Genomic DNA, 20,568 nt, shown 5'->3' on the forward strand with positions numbered 1-20,568 from the left:
AAGGACCTAAAATTCGAACGACAGTTAAATAATCATTACATATTACATATAGTGCCAAAAATTACCAGTAAAAAGTCATTTGCGACAAAAATCTGAAAAACTTGAAAAAAGTTACGTGAAAAATCGAAAAGAGTTGGTAAAAGTTGCATGAAAAAAAAATTAAGAAAAGTTGCAGTATAAGATTCCTCCAAACAGCTTAAAGCGCCATATACTGCATAACATTTGAGTACTTAGGAGGCTGCCGAAAGTTGTAAAAAAAATTGCAAAAACTTTTCCTACTTATCACCTTGATTCCATACAGGTACTCCGTCTAAAATAGTCGAGCACGTGGTGAAGTCGTTAAAGCCGTGGAGCACGGCGAAACAGACGGACGAGGCCATGGAGGACCTGATCCTCATGTACCAAGTCTTCCTGTCCACGTAAGACATATGCAAGTTCCTGATGAACATCTACCACTCCGAGAAGTCGGAGCAAATCGACGCGACCAAATCCATCAAACGCAAAGTGGTGTATTTCGTGGTGAGGTGGAGCCACATCGCGACGCATATATTTCACGACCAGCCGGCGATCGGGCCTTTCTTGAAGGTGAGTTCGCGATTGTTGCCTTTGTACATTCCGTGGAAGCGTGTGGCGCCTTTGTCGCGAGAACCTTGGCTATTGTGTCTGGATGATAATGGCGGTGACCATTAAGATGATTTTTATCGGAATCGCCCCGTTGATTAGTCTATTGTTGTTTGAGATAGGCGTACCCTTGAAATTGGCAGCGATACTGTATGGATCACTATATTTAAGTGATCAAAAATTCGAAACTAGTACCTACCGTCTTTGAGATGTTTGTATTTGATTGCGATATGCGATAACCGTACTAAGTAGCTTTACCAGATAGAATAATTTGGAGGATTCTGCGTACCTCGCTCGTGTTATACATCAAGGTGGTCAGCAGCAAAGTATCACCCTAACTAAAATTCTTGGTAGTGCCATAAGGGATGTCATTTTGTGGAAGTATCAAAGATTTGTCTTGATGTCAAAAGTATAGCCGCTTCCGATCAACTGACATTGGTATTGTTTATAAATCGGCAAGTTTTCGACTGAAAATAGAGATTGCGTGCTCTTGATTATCGTAAAGTTTTAGTAGGGGCCTGAAAATAAGTCTTCTTGCTGAGTTCTCCGTGTCTGATATGCACTCCCTTTATAAATTCCATTTATTCTTTCTTGATAACCTACATTTCTCAATTATAAACTACAACGAGAGAGGGAGATTTTCTGGACACTGATGCGAATAATACGACTCTACAATATTCAAACCTCATCACAGAGTACCCAGGTAGCCAACAAACCTCTTCATTTCTCAACAGGAACTGAAACAAGCCGTGCAGGACGACGAGAAGATCTACCCCACTTTAAAGGAAGACCTCGCCCGGATATTCGTGCACGAATCCGGATCTTCGGAAAGCCCGAACCACCGCGGCTGGCTGACTGTAGACTCGACCACCATTCACAGATACCCGAGCAGCGACAAGCACGCCGCACCAGGGCATCCGAGCGACCGACGACGTTATGTCGAAGGTTTACAACGTCGCCAACACGTACACCACTGTGAAGCTGCCCGTGCTGTCGACGGTAAGAAAGCCGTGTTTATGTGCGTGTAGTGCAGGGGTGGGCAAACTACGGCCCGCGGGCCGCATGCGGCCCGCCACGCCGTTTTGTGCGGCCCGCGAGAGTCTAAATAAACTTATTCAAAATTTGATAAAATGCGTACTAAAAATCGAATTAATGCAGGGATTGATTAACTTTTCTTATTATATTTCACCATGATAATTCTAGGACAGTGGTTTTCAAACTGGTGGGCGCACCCCCTTGGGGGCGTGAAAGCATCTGAAAGGGGCGCGAAGCTGAGCTCGACTGAAAAAAATTTTCGCGCTACGCGCGATTTTCTTCCAATTAAATGTTATTGCTATGTATTTAGTCTGAATTACATATTTAAAAATCTCTCATCCACAGTCGTAACCTTCCATGCCATCAAACTACCCGTTAGGTTTGCTACCATCCTGGTTGCGTTTTGTGATATGACGATAAGAGGCTGCGAAATATTTGACCATCATACGGAGGGGGGCGTGTCTTAAAAAGTTGGAGAAACACTGATCTAAGGTAAATACTTAATATCACAGCGGGATAGCTGCAACAGGATTGACATAATTTGGATCACCAGTGAGATTTTAGATTGCCCACTTCATTTTTAATTATTTCAGTGATGTGCTTATAAAAAAAACGATTCGGGCGTGTCTTAAGCACATTCGTTGTCTGTATGCGTGGAATGGGGGTATCTATATTTTATCTACACATAGTAGAAGCGTGTTTGAAGCTAACATGGTTATGATGCTGGTAGCATTGTGTGTCCTGGAACTGAGCCAAAAGTGGAATTAGTAAATATATGAACAGATCACTGCTCACAGATTTATATTTCAATCCTATTCTAAGAATCGGGCAAACGGCCTTTTATCTAGGGATGGTGTGAACGTGAGGTTCACGTTCGTGTTCTGTGTGTGAACCTCGGAAAATTTGAGGTTCGCGTTCACAACAGAACCTTGGTAGGTTCTGCACTGTGAACCTTTTTCATATATTGCAATTTTCACTTCATTATAACATCTTTGGTTCAAATTTATTGACTTTCAACTGTGGGCCACTCTATGCATGGGGCTGGCAGCACAGACATTCAACACTAAACGAGCATGCCCTTGACAATCTCAAAAATTTACTTGTATTGTTACAAAAGTTTGCTCGAAATATCCAGCCTTCCGTTTGTGCATATTTAGTGTCTCTGTGCTGTGAGCTTGACCCGCAATCACATGACATCAAGAGCGAAATACACTGTATTTTGTCAGCAAATGATCCTTATTCAACCAATCGATGAAATTGATATCGTCTTCTGATGTAAAAAATCTAGCAGGCGTACGGGGTCAATCTTGATTACATATGTATACTGTATCATAAAAACCAAATCCGTGCGACTGGGGTGTTGGCTATACTGCTGTATAACTTGTTAATCGGTAGCAAGTATAGAAACCCATTTTACACTCTGCTCAATATCCATGTGACAATACTCAGACGCCGAATACATTGTCCGATCCCGTCGAAATCGTTGGCAAAGCGACGCAAGATACTGATTTTATGGGATTATTATATCATTTGATTGCCCCAGTTGATATATTTGGCGACGTTTCAAACGTCAATATGTACTTAAGTGCTGAGCTATTATGTGGCCCCGAGTCGTCGCTCGGTATCGTGTACAGTAGAATAATATAGGCAATCACCTAATTGAAATATGTGGTTTAAATTAGCAATATGACGTCACGTGACGTCATGAGGTTCACGTTCGTGTTCACACAGAACCTTTCAAAAAGGTTCACGTTCACACGAACCTGAACCTTTCAGAGGTTCACACCATCCCTACTTTTATCTTTATAGTTTTGACAAATTGGTTATTGAGGTCCGCCTGCCTATGAAATCTCGCCACTGTATGTTTCTGACGCGTGTACGATATCAGCAAAGCAATATTTGGCTTGTTTTAAATAAGCACATATATTGTCTCCACGTCCTCACTATATAATCATATATCAATATTATGTTTTGGGTTATAATCCCAATTTTATATAGTGCGGCCCGCGAATGAATTCAGATGTTGAATGCGGCCCGCGAGCTCAAAAGTTTGCCCACCCCTGGTGTAGTGTATGGGAGTTTAATGTGATTTTCTTTGCTGTAGGTTTCTGAGATTATCGGCGCTGTCGCGGAAAAGCAAGGGCGCGATCCGCAGGAATTGCGGTTGATTCAAGTTCAATCTGACGGAGGTGAGATTTAGTATGTGTCTTGTGTTGGTAGCCAACGATGGTACCCTAGCAGAAATCGATGTAGCGTCGTAAATTTCTACTCATAGTGCAAGCAGAGTGATGAAGTATGTATTCTAGGTCCACCTTTGCATATAAGCAACTGAAATCGGTGAACAAAATTAGTCTAAAAGCATGATCACTCTCAAGTAGTAAGCTGTGCAGTAGGGTGTTCAAAAAATATCTTTTTTCCCGGATTCCGGGGATTCACTCATTGCATTTTTAGGTTGCCTAAAAAACGGTGCACACCAGATTTGGCTCAATTTCAACCAGTGCAAACCGCGGCAGAGCCAGTTGAAATTTTTAGAAGCGAAATTGTTGCAGTTGAAAGTTTTGGATTTGCAAAAGTAGCATTGAATCCCAGAATTATTGATGATCAAACTCGATTAACTTCGCTTCTGCGGGTTGGAGTTGCGTGAAATTTCTTTTGCATCGTTTTTGTAGACAACTCTAACAATTTGATGGGGTTGACAGTAAAATTTGAACAAAAATACTTTTAATTTTTTTTATAAATTCAAAAATTTCAATTTGCCAGCATAAAGCACTTCATAGCCAGCATAAAGCACTTCCACATTTTCGGATTAATCAAGTACTACTGAACTATTGAGTCATTTGGTCATTATCTTCGGATTTTAGGCAAGATTAGGCCCAGACGAGAATACTTACATGGGAATTATGCTACTATTACTTGTACCGGAGTATATATTTACGTTAATGCTACGTCTGCCTGAGTAGCAACTATATCACAACTTCAACCACCTGTGCTGACTTGAGGCATAGAATTTAGCCTTATGTCTGCGTTTCTTATTCCATTCCGTTTCGTATTTCAGATGGAATTCGTGCACAAGGTGTTCGGTTCGCACAAGTTCCACAGCGTCACCTCGAACATCGACGTGTTCGCGCGAAGATTCAACCAGCTCGCTTACTGGGCGCCCACGGAGATCTGCGCCTGCAACAACATCAACAAGCGCGCGTACACCTGCTCAGGAAATTCATCAAAATAGCTCATCAGTAAGAGCCGCGCTCACGATCACTCGGGCCGGCGGTAAACTCATTTTCGTACGCCTTTTAGCTTGAAGGAACTGCAGAACATGAACGGCTTCATGGCGGTTATGATTGGTCTCGGTAATCAGGCGTTGAGCCGGCTGCACTCTACGTGGGACAAGCTGCCCTCGAAGTATAAGAAGCTGATGAGCGAATTCGAAGCGATCCTGGTAAGTGACTTGTTTCCTATAGTGGCTGCGGTCGTGATTGGAGATCGAACGCTCTCTTATTCGAAATTTCGTGCCGGTGACGTCATATTTTATGATACGATTGTTGATATAAAATGTTCTTTCCGCTTCTCTACTAGTTGCGGACGATTACCCCTGATGAGTGTATGCCGAAAATATTCACGTTCATTTCAATGTGAATATGCTTGCTCAGCTCAATCATACCAACTAGGCGAAACGACTCCATTATCCGCATGTAACTGAAGTTTAGTCCGAAAAATTGTGCCTATTTGCGGTATTTTTGTCATCGATGATGCACCTTGCAATTTCGGAAATATAAGTTTGCGACGCCTCGACCGAATATACTTTTTCGAACTGATTCCTACTTTTCATACGCTTCATACGCGACTCTCACTTGAGCAGTGGTTTTCACATGTATATTCAGAGTCAATGCTTACTATGGTTTGACCGCATGTGCTTGTGAATCTGTTTATGGAATTTAGATATCTGTGGCTACACAAGACAATTCCATTCTTAATAAAATCCCGTTTCTGTCCTGCCACATCTTATTCCGACAAACTTTTGACTGAAATCCACGTATCTACAGGACCCTTCACGTAACCACCGCGCGTACCGTCTTCACGTCGCCACCTTGCGACCACCTATGATAGGAGATCGAAGCGAAACGCTGAGATTAGGGTCGATTCGTGACCTTTGACCGGCGAATGGTGGAGTCATCTGGTAAATGACGACTCCTCCATGATGAGAACGATCGGCTCGCGGGTTTCATCCATGAAAGTCCAGTTACGAATCATAACTTATTCAGTGCAATGTGAACACTATATTTTTGCGTCTACGTTTTGTGGATCATCATCATCATCAGGCGAACGTTGGTCACTGTGTAATCGCCGGGCGGCTGACCGTGTTTAGGTTGAAAAAAGTCGATTTCTCCCGTGAAGGTTGTTAGCCGCCCTGCTGTACATTCACGGTGTGTTGTTCCGAATTTGTGTTTTTTTTTGTGTTGTGATTTTTGACCGTGTACTACCGCGTTATGTTCCTATGCTGAATTTACTCAGACTTGCGTTATTTACCGTTTCGTCAACAGCGACTTTTTCGATACTAAGTTATGCGCATTCCTATGTATTGCAATCTTGATCCACGCTTCACGTTTGCGACATTAAATCTTTCCAAGAGAAACTGTGTACGGTTATGCACACAGATATTGAATAGCTCATTATCTGGCTGAATTTTCTCAGAGTAGACACATATGCAAAGGAAATTCAGGGCAAACGCGGGGAGAGACAATTGTTCTGGAATCAGTAGCTTTTATCGAGGACCATCCAAAAACATCAACTTGACAAAGCGAACTTGCGCCACTCGAAGATGACTAATTCACACAGAAAACGGTACCTGCAAACTTATACGAACGCTGTTCACTAATGCTTATGGATGCACAAAAATGTATTAAACGTCCGTATACGACTGGTAAATACAGTGTAATAAATATAGGCTACAAATACATTGTAATAATGTTCTGCGGCCCGCAGCCCATTTTGCTGTACAAATGTGGCATGTTATACATGGGAAGTTGAGAATCCCTGACCTATATAGACGATACCCAATCACAATTCTATCTTACAGCCAGCAGTTATAATTATTTTCACCAGTATATAAGTAGCTTGCCAGTCTAGTTGACTTGTGCGTTTTAACCCTAGATTTAATTGAATCGTGCTTGTGATAATAGGCTTACGACCACAGCGTTATTCTCCTGATTAAGAAGCACAGATTGAGACTTCGGGGCGCGGTATCAATGCTGAGTTGAATATTGCTTGGGTTAAGTCAATATATTGTCGACGTACGCGACGAACGACACCATAAATTGATATCTGGAATGTTGGTGGCGTTATTTTCAATTTACTGTTTTATATTATGCCATGCAGTATACCATTTCAGATTTTCGAAATTGGCACATATATTAGTTAATCTTAATCTCGACAGTATGTGTATCCTATCATTCACTTACGTTTTGCGCCTAGATAGCAACTTTTGGGTCCCAGTGCACTCTTATAATCTGAACGGAAATAAAATGCATAAATGCCAGAATTTACGGAGTAGGACTGCGAGTAACGATGATGGATTTTATAGGACGGGTTACATGCAACAGGCATGTACACAGAAGTATCATTTCCGTAATTGAAGTGAAATAAAATTAGTTTGATCACCGGCCCTCATGCAATGCTTTTCATTGTCAACGACCTTGCAGTCCGACCTGTAAATGGAATAACATTTAACATCATTACACTGCAACCTATGGTATTGAGCAATATTGGGGCATACGTAACGTAATTCATGTCGCAAATCTGCCTTGCGTTGACATCGATCCGTTTCGAAATGTTTGATTCGCCGCATTGCAGAAACGGGTCTTGCCCCTCTGTGATTATACAAAATATTTTTATATTCCATCCTGCTGAAGAGTTGTCGAACCTTTATTCAATACCCCATTCTAGTCGCTCACAAGTCGCATGATGCTCAGGTGATCGGCAAAGGCATTCGTCAGTCAGGTCGGGACAATCGAACCTTCCATCGCACACCTTGGCAATGGGGATGAATGTGCTGGATTTTAAGCAGCGGAAGCAAATGTTGTCAATATGATCTGAACGAGAATTTCATATAGCAGCGATGAGAAGGTAAAGTACAGAGCGATGATAGTATACGTTCAATTTCTGCCAAATATACATTTCGACTTCACTATAGCCTACCAGTGAAAGAATACCAATTTGAAGATGTTTCTAAGGTTACTCTTGAAGATACTGTAGTTCGAATTTAAAACAATGGTCTCCAATTTGATACGGACGTTCTGATACATAATAAACTAATGATCAGTATGCAGTTCGCTGCGTAAAATTTACACAGGCCTACTCCGCACTTCAGATAAACAGATACATTTATCTCAAATAAACTTGTGTATATTAAAAAATAGCACCTTTATTTTTCTCCTCACACAAGCATTCATCCGTTCCTGTGGAAATGAAACACTTAATCGTATTTTATACGGTTACAATAGGTGGCCGAATAGGCTATAACTTGACATGAACTTCTGAAATGTAACCGAAATAACAGAATTAAACACGATGCACGGGTCCGTATCAACCTATTGTTAGATGAACTGACTGACGAGTCAACTGGGTGACAGCTCGTTCAAGTTATATAACTCGGGTCTATTTGGGGGACGCATTGCAAAGTATTGGCTCTATCGTTTGAGGCGTAAATCATTCGGATGACGCAAATGAGGTTGATTCTAATGACACATTGGCGCGTTCCGTTAAGCCGCAAAACCAAACCATAACCAAGTCATTTCCCTCACAAAACCCAAACTAGAATTATATTTGACGAATAAATGACCATCATCGACATTGTCACTAAATTGAAAGTTTTACTTATTGCGACGTGTCTGTAGCGAAAATTCCTATCGTGAACCTTTAACGACTTGCGGAGAGAATTATGATGGATTTTCGGTTACTGTTGGGTGCACAAGTAGCAGTTATTCGGAACCAGTATCGTTGGGCTCTACTCGGAATCCATGCGAACATATTCACGCCATTGGATGGAAACATCATCCGCGTTTTCACCTGGAATAACTCACTCAAGTACTACACGGTAAGATCATGATATCTCTAGCCCGTTTCCGGGACACAGCACGTCTATGTGATTGAAGCAAGATAATGTATCAGTTTAAACAGTAACTGTTTAAGCAACCTTCAACACATATTGTTTCTCCATCGCAAAATCATTTATCCCTTATTCGACATGGTTCCATTCCGTTGTATGCTGAATCGCGTCCATAACAAGCGCCATACCCGGAACCCACTGCGGGTACTGTGGTGAGCTCATCGCTACCATCCCTGAAAATATTAATTTATAGGTAATGATATATTTTGTTTTAGCGTGACTGTCAGTGACCACATGTCGACTTCAACAAGATATCAAAAAGAGTATCCGACAAATTCTCAGTAGCCTACTAATGTAATGCGATTGGATGTCACTCTTCCCTTTACATCAGCGGTTCTTAACAGTTGGTCCAGCAATCCCACTTATTTAAGATGCCCCAAATCTGCTACCCCCTCCCCCGCGTACATTTTAAGGACCATAGTGAATACAAGAGTTAAGATTCCGATGTCCGGTGGATCTTATCGAGATGGGAGTTCAATATCTGAAATAGCTACAATCGCGCTCGAGGATCACTCTACTAATTAACGCTATAATAATTGTATGTGCAATATTCGGGATCAAATCAAGCTTGTTATAACAACCATCGGGCACGGACTCATACCATCTGGTTAGATCGACTGGCAATACGGGTACGTTTATTGTATTTTGGTTTTGTGTTATTGCTTTCTGTGACTAGTAAATCAACTGAGATAGTGGTGGAGATCTTTGGTCACATAAAACTTAGTACTGCACCAAGTTATTAACTTTACCGTGAATGTATTATGTGACGTTACGGGTCACAACACTAAAAAGTATGATCAAACAGCTTCACAGAATCTTTAAGGTTCGAAGGGCTCTCTAAAATGATACAGTAGCCTACCTCTTTTATCGATTTCGACACTCTGTGCGCTGCGTGATAAGATAGGCTACCTAGTTCAGAACATTTTTTGGGAAATAACCAGTTCTAGCGCGACGGGAACTTCGTGATTTGACAGATCTTGTCGAATAATGATTTGTAATAAGAACTCATGGATGTATAGAACTGTTGTTTTACTATGTAATAATATGTCCAAACCAAAACATCTACTACAACGCCATCATTCTTCAGCGCCCCCCTCCCATACTGCCCCTTCAGAATCTAATTCGTCCCTTGATGGACGCTACCGCCCATAGGTTAGGAAACAATGCTTTACATGAACGGACTATACTTTTCAGCGCTCCAACTGTAAATCCGAGTGAAAGACAAGCTAGATTTGGGAATTATACTGTCCAGCTACTGGGAATCAGCAAAAGTTTGCTGTGACACAGTTTCCAAACACTTCCTGAATTTTGCCAACGTCGGACTCTCAGGAGTCCGAGTCGGAGTCATAATTTCTAATCGTAATCGTACACGATTCTTATTTATGTGCGGACCTGTTTCTCAGTTTGAGTGGATAAAATTACGTTACAAAGCCTCAAAGATAGGATGACCATATTTTGAAAATCTGAAAAGAGGACTCATTTTCAAAATTCTCCGACTTGCAATACTAGAGGAAAATCCTGAAAAAAGGGTAAATTTTATGCACATCGTGGTTGTTTGACTAAAAAAGGGCAACTTTCCGGCTCAGTCCCCGCAATGGCAGCCAGAGCGTTACTTCATTGCTGATTTCCTGTATCTCAGTCGTATTTTAATCTATGTTTAACCAAAATTCTTAAAAATCAGGGCAAAATTTCAAAAAAGAGGACATTTGGGCGTCATCCGTGGACACTTCCAAAGAAAGTGAGAAAAGAGGATAAATCCTCTTCAAATAGGACGTATGTTAACCCTACTCAGAGATACGAAATGTTGCTTGAGTCTTTCTTCACTCATTTCAAGTTACATTTGTCTTTTTAGAGACACCCCGTGGTAATTGTTGTTCTAATACTGTTATATGATCGACAACCGACCTTATTTAGTGGCGTTGCAATGGGTGAACATATACCTCCAGTATGTGAAAATGGGAGGAAAGAAAGCTTGGTTTTCCGATGAGGTACGGCTGGTCATGGGAGAAACACCTCAAAGCGTGTTTTCCCTTGTAGAACCTTTGGAGGTGCATGTAGTTGTGCACCTTTTTCAGTTACAGTAGGAGGGTATGGGAAAGGGTTTGAATGATTTTCATAATTCAGGAATAGTTCGGAGTCATATTTTCGGCAGAATATCCCGGCTACCGATTACTTGGTAATTTTCAAGCACAACTCGACAGTCGTAGACGGAGTAAAAGTTTCGATTAGGAACCGGAGTCACAATTCCGTTCATGTACAGTCGCACGAAAGAGTCACTCCAGCAAATATTGGTCTGGGTACTGGGTAGTCGGGAGTAGTCGGAGTATAAGTGGCAATTTCTAATCGTACGACTGTCGGGGGGGGGGGGGGGGGGGCATAAAAATATGTTAAACTCTTCAGTATTGTTTCCTCTAAGCACAGTCTCTGCGCACATAGAATCTAAGCTGCGCACAAGAGAAGCCGAACTGATGACCTTTTTATAGTCAACACATTGAATCAACGGGAAAAGTGGGTAATTCCTTGGGTAATTCCGCAGTCCAATTCCCGTGATGACCTTTCCTGTGTTTCTAGTCGCGACGCGCTGTTGTCCAAGGACCCCGCTTTGAGTTAGTGAGTGCGCGCAGACTCGTGAGAAATTAGAGGGAGGATTGCTCTTCAGCCCTGGTCACCAGCAATGTTCCCTCTAATTTTTAGCCCTACGGCTAGGCTTCTTCCGGTACTTATCATGTACATTGGTTGCCCATTTAGTGGTAGCGTTCCTAAACGCGCGAAGCGCGAAAAATTTTCTATAATTTATGATTGCATCGGCCAATATTACCGGGAATTGCATATATATTGCTATCAAGTTTTATCCTCTACCTGCTCACATAATCAGATTTACCGGTAGAGCTGATCCAGTCCGCTTATCTGCTAAGTCAAAAGATATTGAAATCGCCAAAACGTACTAAAGTAAAAGACGTACACGATTTCAAATTGGTATTTCTTAACTGGAAAATAATGTTCCCTCGATATGGCATTTGTCTTGTTGTGGGACTCGGATCGCCAGGACAGGAACATTCGGCGCCAGCCATTTAGGCGCCCATTGACATGGACAATTACACATATATTTGTATATATCGAAGTTTTCGGTCAGCACCGTGGCAGTCTTTTTCGCCCAAGGTTTTCTCTTTGCTGATCGTTCTGACGCACTTCCTGGATTCGCATGTTACATAGCCTTTAACTTCATATGTCTTGGCGCGCCATGGTGCAGTAATGACCGACGCCCAACTGCCCATTTCTATAGATCATGCCTAATTTTTGTTGGGAAAGGGTACCCAATAATCAGATATCTTACAAGAATAAAACGCGCGTAGCGCGAGAAAAAATTCCTGAAAAATTTCAAAAAATACACCATGATTTATGTTAATTCTCGAAATAATTTTGGACCCCCTTCGAGCTCAGCCCCTCCAATTGGAGGGTTTGGGGTGCGAAAGCTACGGTCCTGAGTAAATCTTACGCAATGTTCATGTCACGCGAAGAAGACTATCATTCGTTAGTTTCTAGCAGATTAACTTCGAGCTAGCCCATTGTTATTTAAAACTTTGTCAAACCATGTTATTTTGACATTCCCAGAAAATAATGCGCTATTAAAATGATATCAGTATCGCTCACGTGTACGAGGCCATACTAAAATAATATCTTCCGTGAGGCGCAGGTGATTGTGAACTCTAATTTCTTCACGGAGCGCAATAGTTACCTTTGCGGGGCGCACTTGTACCTCGGTTTCAGACTTCAGTGATAACACTATTTGGCCCTGGCTATGTTCCATCTTAATTTTCACGAATCTGCGCGCCTGCGTGGTCCATTGGACAACAGTGCGCAACAACTATGAAAAAACATCATTCTGATTTTTTGTGCGCAGCGTAGATTTTCTGTGCGCAGAGACCGTTTCAGCACTGCGCATTTGCGCACGTGCGCAGCTTAGAGGGAACATTGGTCACCAGACATGTGTGAACGCCTTGAGCTCTTTTCGGAAACCAACTAGCACTCTTACCGGCAATGTGTCGATCCGTCGCAAAAGTTACCGAGGTAAAGACAGTCACTTTCGCTTCTTGCGTCACTGCATTCAAATCGTAAACTTTTACATATCCATCCTGATGAAATAATACAATGTATAGTACCGTGATTGATACAAGGTTCTTCAATCAGAGGTGGTCTGCAGTGAAGTAGGGCTACTTCTATGTTGGAGCACTGCGTGTTATCTACTCGCAATACTAACTCAAGTAAGTAAGCTTCAGATCAGGGGTGCCAAACTCAAATTGCGTCGCGGGCCGGACGCCAGCCATCATATCGCTCACGGGTCAGACCAGTCAAACGATTCAAAAATGTCACCGCGTGCCCTTGCATTTCCCTTGAATATACTTGATTATCAAGCATATATACAAGGATCATATTGGTGTTTTACTTTAGCAAATCGCGAACGCCTGAATTGGCAAATACGATAATTGTTCGGTTGAGCACAGTGAACAGTCTTTAAAATAATGGCGCTGAAGACGATATAAGTTCGCATATTTCTATGCTCCCTTTGCGTTAGTCGTATTCTGGCGTTAGTCCTGCGTGCGCGTTATGATGAATACACGGTGTTTCACTGAAAACGCTGGCGTTAGAATTTGGTTCATTATTAACAAATCGGCAGTCGGGTTTCTCTCAAGTCCGGTGACCGACTGGTTCGGAAGTGACACAGCAGTGCGGCCATAGATGTTTGAATTATATATTTGTGTAACGGATGTATTTTTCATGTATACCGCATATAACGGTTCCGCATTGGCGTTTTCGCTTCTGTGAATATGTACTTTTTGGTATACCTTTCCATAAATCTCTGAACTCAGTGTGTACTGCACTTTTTGCCTTCACGAAATTGGGTGTCGGTGTTACAGACTCGAGTGGCAACTAGAGCGATACCACAACGCCGTAACCTAATGCGGTGGTTGTAACGTGGCCTATGAACATAAATATGATGGACATTTGCTGTCTTGAAGGAATGTTTATTGGAAGTATTTCCTGGCTACGAATGTGTTGCATAAGATAAGATTTTTTCAATCAACTCATAATTGCTTCGCAGGCCCGATGAAATCGTCTGGCGAGCTTGATGCGGCCGTGATCCATATGTCTGACATCCCTGTTTCAGAATCACTTATATATCCATATATATTATATATATACACACTAATAAAAGTCAAATACATGCCTTTCCGGGGTTAGATTTTTTCAAGTTTGAATGTAGTGTTCGGATCGATATACATCTCATTACATGAGTAAGATTGCTATGACAACCGGCGTTATGACCTCTACATCAAGGTAACATAGTATAATTTCAATAATGTTCCAATTTGACCCGCCATGGTAGTCATTTTCTGAGTTTGTAACAATGAAGGATATTGCAATTACGAAATCTGTAACTACTTCTTTAAAATATTTACTTGATTTACTACTTATGAATTTGCTTGATTAATATCATACGTTTCGTTTTATACTTGTACGTTACGGTCTTCACAATTGACCGACTTTAAGTCTGTTTCCCATGTCGTATAGCTTGAATGTGCATTTTAACTACTTTTTCCGTAAGTCATCCCGTACATCTGTTTGTTTGTGGTATTCATGGTGTTTGTCGACTACGATGGCCATTTACACCGGGTCAATTTTCTTCATTTATATTCCGTAACTGCCGACTTGTTGCACGGCCCAAATCTAGGCTTCTAATAAGACGCCGCTTGTACGGATGAGATGGCGAGGATGGGCCTAGATCAGGGGTGGCCAACCTTTTTAGCCAAAGGGCCACATTTGGTTGACGGACTATTGCGCGGGCCACTAGCCGCGGCAAGCGCGAAAATATTTCGAAGTTCATAGGTCAATAATATTGTCACTTGACTATATTGCGGGCCTGCTGCGGCGCCTGGACATATCGATATCGAAAGCTTCTACCAACATTAGGGCTGTTCAAAAATAACTTTTTTTTCCGGATTCCAGCCATTCAGTGATTAAATCGTCAGGTTACCTTAAAAAACGCTGCACACCAAATTTGGTTCAATTCTAACAAGTATAGGGCTCCGCGGATCCAATTAAAATTTTTAATTTATACAGGAAAATTGAAAAAAAAAATTTTTCAAATTTTTCTGTCAACCCCATGAAATTGTTGAGCTGTCTTCAGAGACGATGCAAATAAAATTTGACTCAATTCGGACTAGTAGAAGTGGAGTTATTGGAGTTTTTCGTTGATAATTCTCCAATTATCCTTGATTGGTGGATAATCCGAGAATTATCAACGAAAAACTCAAATAACTCCGTTTCTACTGGTTGGAATTGACTCAAATTTCATTTGCATGGTCTTTGAAGACATCTCAACATTTTCATGGGGTTGAGAGAAAAATTTGAAATTTTTTTTTTTTAATTTTACGTATTAAATTAAAAATTTTAATTGGCTCTGCGGACGCTTAGACATGTTCGAATTGAACCAAATTTGGTGTGCAGCCTTTGTTGTGGCAACCTGACAATTTAATCAGTGAATGGCTGGAATCAGGAAAAAAAAGTTATTTTTGAACAGCCCTAACCAACATGCATCAATCATTTTGTGCCTAGGTTTTATAGTCGACGGTCTTTCTGCGAGTGCAAACGAAAGGTCGAATATGTTGAACGACACTTTGTCTCGTAATTGCGAATATGGTTAGACTCAATCTGATACATTAGGCGTTCTTTCATTTTCAAATAAGGGTAACAATATTAAAAGCAAGAAATCGAGTGACAACATGTTGCGCGAAGCGTGTGGAAAATTTCTACCTTTGATAAATATATCGCAAATTATTCTGCTTTATTGTAGTGTACGAAGATCTACCAAAATGTGACTGGCTCATTGATCTGCCAATGCGTCGAAACTGATATTTTAGTCATCACATATCAAGTGTTGCGGCCAGACTAATCAAATTTTTGGTCGGCCTTGCAAGTTGAAAATCTGTGCAATTCATTTTTGATAATATTACTTATTTCGGAAATTACCTCGCGGGCCACATGTGGCCCGCGGGCCAAGGGTTGGCCGGCCCTGGCCTAGATAAACCTCCAACACTTGGGTAGGAATTCTGGAGTCGACTTGAACCCGGTAGACCATTGGTGCCCTGCTAAACATTGGTTGCTGCAGTGTGGACATTCTGTATACTGTGGTGAGAATGTCGGCATGGAAAATTGGGGGATTCCCCTGAAATTTGAGTGCCGCGATTAAATCGAGCTTACAATGAAATTGATTGGGTTTAATGCTCGCTCTTATGGCTTGGGGTGAGGTAAAACCACACTATCGATATTATTTTGAGTTCAGGACACCATTTTCATATGGCACACTTCCTTAGAAATCCTCAAAACTACCACTTGCACAGCAACATGATTTTTTGAAAACGAACAGCAGAACGCAGAAATGGATCACGAAACGAAACAACATAACAAAGAAATGGATTTATTTTACCAAATTCCAATACCAATCAGATTCAAGGGCTGATTTTACTAAATTTTGAAGTCTTTGCCGGAGATCCTCCTGTTTCCAGGGCTTCTAAGAGCCAGGCTTCCTGCATTCTGTGGTCTGGTATCTATATAGCGTGGTCGATACTTAATTTTATCGTACGTTCTGCTTCATCTTTAACTTCTTCACCATTATTCACGAATTTCTGAGCACTCATGAAATGCGGATACCGATGCCATTCTGAGAATGGAAGTCCCATCCACCAGTGTTCTACCACCATAACATCAATGTGAACCAGGATTCAGTCTCAAGAATATCAACCATCAAAAACCTGGCATAGATCTCTGCCGTTGGCTTGGTTTAAAGTTGCTATCAGAGTAGCGAATTTAGATGGATTATTGGATAAAGATTGTGCACTTTCAAAATCACTGCTATAGAGATTCTCAGCTGCTTGTGAAGATATAGATGAGTTCTCTGTAAGTATACTTGGCCACTTGCTGCTGCAGTGCACGTCTCTAGCAGTTATATTCAATCTTTTTCTTGTTGTCCGAGTATAACTAACAATTCTCCATCTTCGACACCAATCGTTCCTGATCTGTGACCCAATGCGCATGGTAAAATTCTATGCCTTCAAATTTCCTTATCATCTGCAAAGAGTGTGTTTGCTTCCACTGTCGCAGACCAAGGATATGTGGCAACATCACAAAGTGAATTTTTAGCTGTACTGTACAAGCTATGGGACATAGGAAATGAACTCCTGAAGCCATTTCGAAAATTGATGCAAAAATGCTCATTTGAGACGATTAAAAAACTATAAGACACAATCTCCTATCTTGATTAGATAGGTCCCAGATGAGGAACGATTGGTGGCGCAAAAGAAAAAATGGTAAAAGTTCAAATCAGACAACAAGAATAATACTGAATATATATAGAAGACAGCCTGCACCCGCACGAAGTAACGAAGGTGAACTTACAGCTAGATTTCATCTATATATTATTCGCAGGCAGCTGACACTCCCCGCATCAGTGCTTTCTAATTTGCACAAAATGTACAATCTTCATCTGAACGTTCATCTAAATTTGTTACTCTGAAAGCTCCTGTAAACATATTCAGCGACAGAGACATATGTGATGTTTTTGATTGTTCATTTGATTGCGACAAAATCGTGTTCATATTGTTGCTGCAGCTGTGAAACAACATCAGGTTGAGTCTTCCAGTGTCAGAATTGCTTAGTGATCCGCGCTTCATGACTGCTCAGGAATTCGTGAATATAGTGGCAGTAGTAACAGCAACAGCGCGACTGATAACATTATATACCGACCACGCTATGTACATACATTCCAGACGACAGAAAAAGCAAGCAAGCCTCTTACAAGTCATGGAAGATCACAGGCAAAGTTTTCAGGAATTTGAGAAATCAACCCATTCGCCCACCTGATTGGCGTTGCATTTATGTCCGATTAATCAATTTCCTTGTTAGGTTGTTTCCTTTCGTTATCAATTTCCCTGTTATGTTCTTACGTTACATTGAATAATGAGATATTTGCAATGTCGCTGTGCGATTGGACGGTACATTTACAGTTATATTCTTTTACATGGTGAATCGTGAAAAATGATGCTATGTTTTAGGTATATCAATGCCATATCAAAATGGTCCCCCGAACTCAGAATATATCTACAGTGTGGTTGCGCATCACCGCAAAACCACAACAGCTGCTTAAACCCTGACATATATGGCATTTTAGTGGGCTGGGTAAAATCACGGTACTCAGATTTTAGGGGAATTCCCCCTTTTCAGCCGATATTCTTCCAGCTTAACATGCCCATTGCCTACAGATGCTGGGGAGGAGTTACAAGAAGATGTTTTAAGGTATAAGGCATGGCAAATGGACTGAAAGCCATGTCTTCTTGAAAGTCGGTCAATACTCAACAATCCTATTATACGTGCTTTGAAAATTGACACTACTACTTGGAATCCATTACAACACCTCTACTTGGTTTATAGAAGTGTTACTATGGACTATTGTACATTAAGGGCATTTACAACAGTAATAAAAAACTCTTTCTCATTCTGTCTCTCTCTCCCTCTCTCAGATAGAACTGTAAGGAGCGCTTTATTCAAAAGCTGACTCACCCTGTATGCATTCGACAGCTATTATGAGCGCGAAGCCGAAAGAGCATACCGACGACCTCATCGAATGGTACCGGCCGAATCCACGCTTCTTGTGAGTCCGTAGTGATTATATTTCGCAAATATCACGGATGGTTCAAGTTGCGTGGCATGCAATGTGCTGTCCAATCGAACTAGAGATGCTGTGGTATTATGAGATTTCAAGCAATCACACGTTTACAATGATCTGGCTCATTATCTATTCATTAAATGGTTAGCCCTGTAAGTAGACTGTAAGGTTATCGTTGATATACGCAACTCTCCGCTGATCGTATTATCCGGACACGGAGCTATTACTACATCAATGTAATCGAATGCGGTTACGATTAGTTCTGAAACGCTGGAATACAATTGCGACTATACCATTAAATTACTAAAAAATCCGGTCACTCACGTTACATTAGTTCTGCGTTCTTAAACTTGAACCTTGAAAACATATTCGAAGATAATGCAACAATCGCGATGATACTGCATTATGAGAGAATATACTGCAAAACTTTTGACGTCATTTGTTTATTACGTCATACCATAATCACTTTGAAACTTTTTCTCTGCGGATCTTCTCACATACTGTTACTGGAAGAATCATTGTTATAGATCAGGGGTTCTCAGCCCTTTCTTGGCCGTGGCCCATTTTCCGATTTGAAAATGTGCTGTGGCCCACCTCTTATCTTGGAGTCATAATCCTGTTCAATGCGCGGTAATCAACAGCGCCGATATGCCTATTTCTCTAAAACATGCGCATTTTTTAACTTAATTTACTGATGATATTTAATACTACACATCACGGGACACGAAATCGCGCCAAGCGCGACTAAATTTTTCAAGTTGAATAAATATGCTCCAACAAACGACCAACGAAATAATCTTGGGCCCCTTCGAGCTCCCCTAATTGGGGGTATGGGTGCAGCAGTTACAGCCTGGCAGATCATGAAACGTGCAGCGTACCAGAAACTGTCGAACATTTCCTACTAACGTGTCCTCGATACTATCACCAGAGACAATATTTAAAAAATGTAGCTGAACAGAGCAGTGTGAGCTTTAACTTGGACTGTCTGTTGACTGATCCGCGTATGGTTAATCTAGTCATAGAATTTGTTGTATTGTGTAGACGTATATGATTCAATTATTAGCTCCCCCAGGCCTGGTGCACAAGACCTTAGTAGTCGAGCACCATAAAACCCCTTATACATACATACATAGGCTGAAACTCCCGAGTATACTATGATCGTCCGCTGCACCATTCGCGTCGCAAAACACAATGATCAAATCCCCGCATCCACTGTGTGTCTGGGATTTTAGTTCCACTATTGTGGGGAATATTATAATCATTCTGGGCCAGCTTCAAATATTTCATTGGTGAATGGGTTCTACAGAAAGCTTTTTTTAATATGCATGCTGTACAATGTACAATATATGTCTTGTACCAAAACAACTGAATTTGCCATGTCAGAATATTCAATCCAATAATACAATCAATTTATGTGACTCTTACATTATGTAGGAAGGCAGGACATTTTAAAACGACTCCAAAGAATAATGCGCTCCGTTAAATCCTCAGTCCATTACGATTCGTTGCGGTGGTGCAGTATACCTCCACCAGAATTTGCAATTATGGCTATTTTTATCTTACAATAATACGACCTGCCGAAGGACAATAAATCTGTACATCAAATACACTTCATTGCGAGTTCATTGCATACCTCTTACAACGGCATACGACACATGAACCTGCCCGAATACTTGTTTACTTCAGCATTACCTTCCGGTTATTATATACCCAAAATTATTTTTGTTGCTGTTAGCCGTTGGTTGTCATAGCCAGTGGGAAAAGCCGCCTTTTCTCTTTAACGTTTTCGACTTGTACATGCTGACTCCATACGAGCCACTATACATCTAATTAGAGTCGGATGAAAAGTTTTATGTAGCCTGCACATAATTAGATACTATATTTCGTAGCGATTAACATAACACATATAACTTAACTTACATTAAATCTGAAATTTTCTAAATAGCTTTGTGGCCCACCTCAAATGCTCCTGTGGCCCACCAGTGGGCCATGGCCCACCCTTTGAGAACCCCTGTTATAGATAAAG

The 20,568-nt window shown here is 41.2% G+C and overlaps 2 protein-coding genes and 1 long non-coding RNA gene across 4 annotated transcripts; 2 read left to right on the forward strand and 1 right to left on the reverse strand.

Annotated features, from left to right (window-relative positions):
• Positions 1-282: 282 nt before the first annotated feature.
• LOC145459783 (uncharacterized) lies at positions 283-3,943 on the forward strand. The gene is made up of 3 exons (XM_080338331.1): positions 283-585; positions 1,356-1,620; positions 3,761-3,943. The coding sequence occupies exons 1-3, from the start codon at positions 442-444 to the stop codon at positions 3,766-3,768; spliced, it is 417 nt and encodes a 138-aa protein (XP_080194457.1). The 5' UTR covers positions 283-441; the 3' UTR covers positions 3,769-3,943.
• Positions 3,944-4,559: 616 nt separating this feature from the next.
• Positions 4,560-6,294, forward strand: LOC145459696 (rap guanine nucleotide exchange factor 4-like). Its single transcript, XM_080338253.1, has 3 exons — positions 4,560-4,892; positions 4,954-5,095; positions 5,700-6,294. Exons 2-3 carry the CDS (start codon positions 4,973-4,975, stop codon positions 5,808-5,810), a joined length of 234 nt encoding a protein of 77 aa, XP_080194379.1. The 5' UTR covers positions 4,560-4,892; positions 4,954-4,972; the 3' UTR covers positions 5,811-6,294.
• Positions 6,295-6,309: 15 nt separating this feature from the next.
• LOC145459694 (uncharacterized) lies at positions 6,310-19,063 on the reverse strand. 2 transcript variants are annotated; one of them, XR_013921541.1, is made up of 8 exons: positions 18,437-19,063; positions 12,855-12,954; positions 8,849-8,994; positions 8,076-8,111; positions 7,590-7,745; positions 7,430-7,523; positions 7,315-7,361; positions 6,310-7,163 (listed from the first exon to the last, which is right to left on the reverse strand). It is a non-coding gene; the product is annotated as an uncharacterized LOC145459694 (long non-coding RNA). The 2 variants fall into 2 exon arrangements; XR_013921542.1 differs by lacking the exons at positions 6,310-7,163; positions 7,315-7,361; positions 7,430-7,523; positions 7,590-7,745; positions 8,076-8,111 and having other exon boundaries at positions 8,125-8,994; positions 18,437-19,062.
• Between the last annotated feature and the right edge of the window lie 1,505 nt (positions 19,064-20,568).

Source organism: Botryllus schlosseri, unplaced genomic scaffold (genome assembly GCF_051294905.1).
Source record: "Botryllus schlosseri isolate E-star unplaced genomic scaffold, Bs_hap1 Bs17a, whole genome shotgun sequence".
NCBI lineage: Eukaryota > Metazoa > Chordata > Ascidiacea > Stolidobranchia > Styelidae > Botryllus > Botryllus schlosseri.

Bases quoted from the DNA above. Each gene is read 5' to 3' on its own strand.
- LOC145459783 (XM_080338331.1), top strand. From the start codon at position 442: ATGAACATCTACCACTCCGAGAAGTCGGAGCAAATCGACGCGACCAAA. The intron at 586-1,355 runs GTGAGTTCGCGA...ATTTCTCAACAG, and splicing joins CGATCGGGCCTTTCTTGAAG to GAACTGAAACAAGCCGTGCA.
- LOC145459696 (XM_080338253.1), top strand. From the start codon at position 4,973: ATGAACGGCTTCATGGCGGTTATGATTGGTCTCGGTAATCAGGCGTTG. The intron at 5,096-5,699 runs GTAAGTGACTTG...ACGTATCTACAG, and splicing joins GCGAATTCGAAGCGATCCTG to GACCCTTCACGTAACCACCG.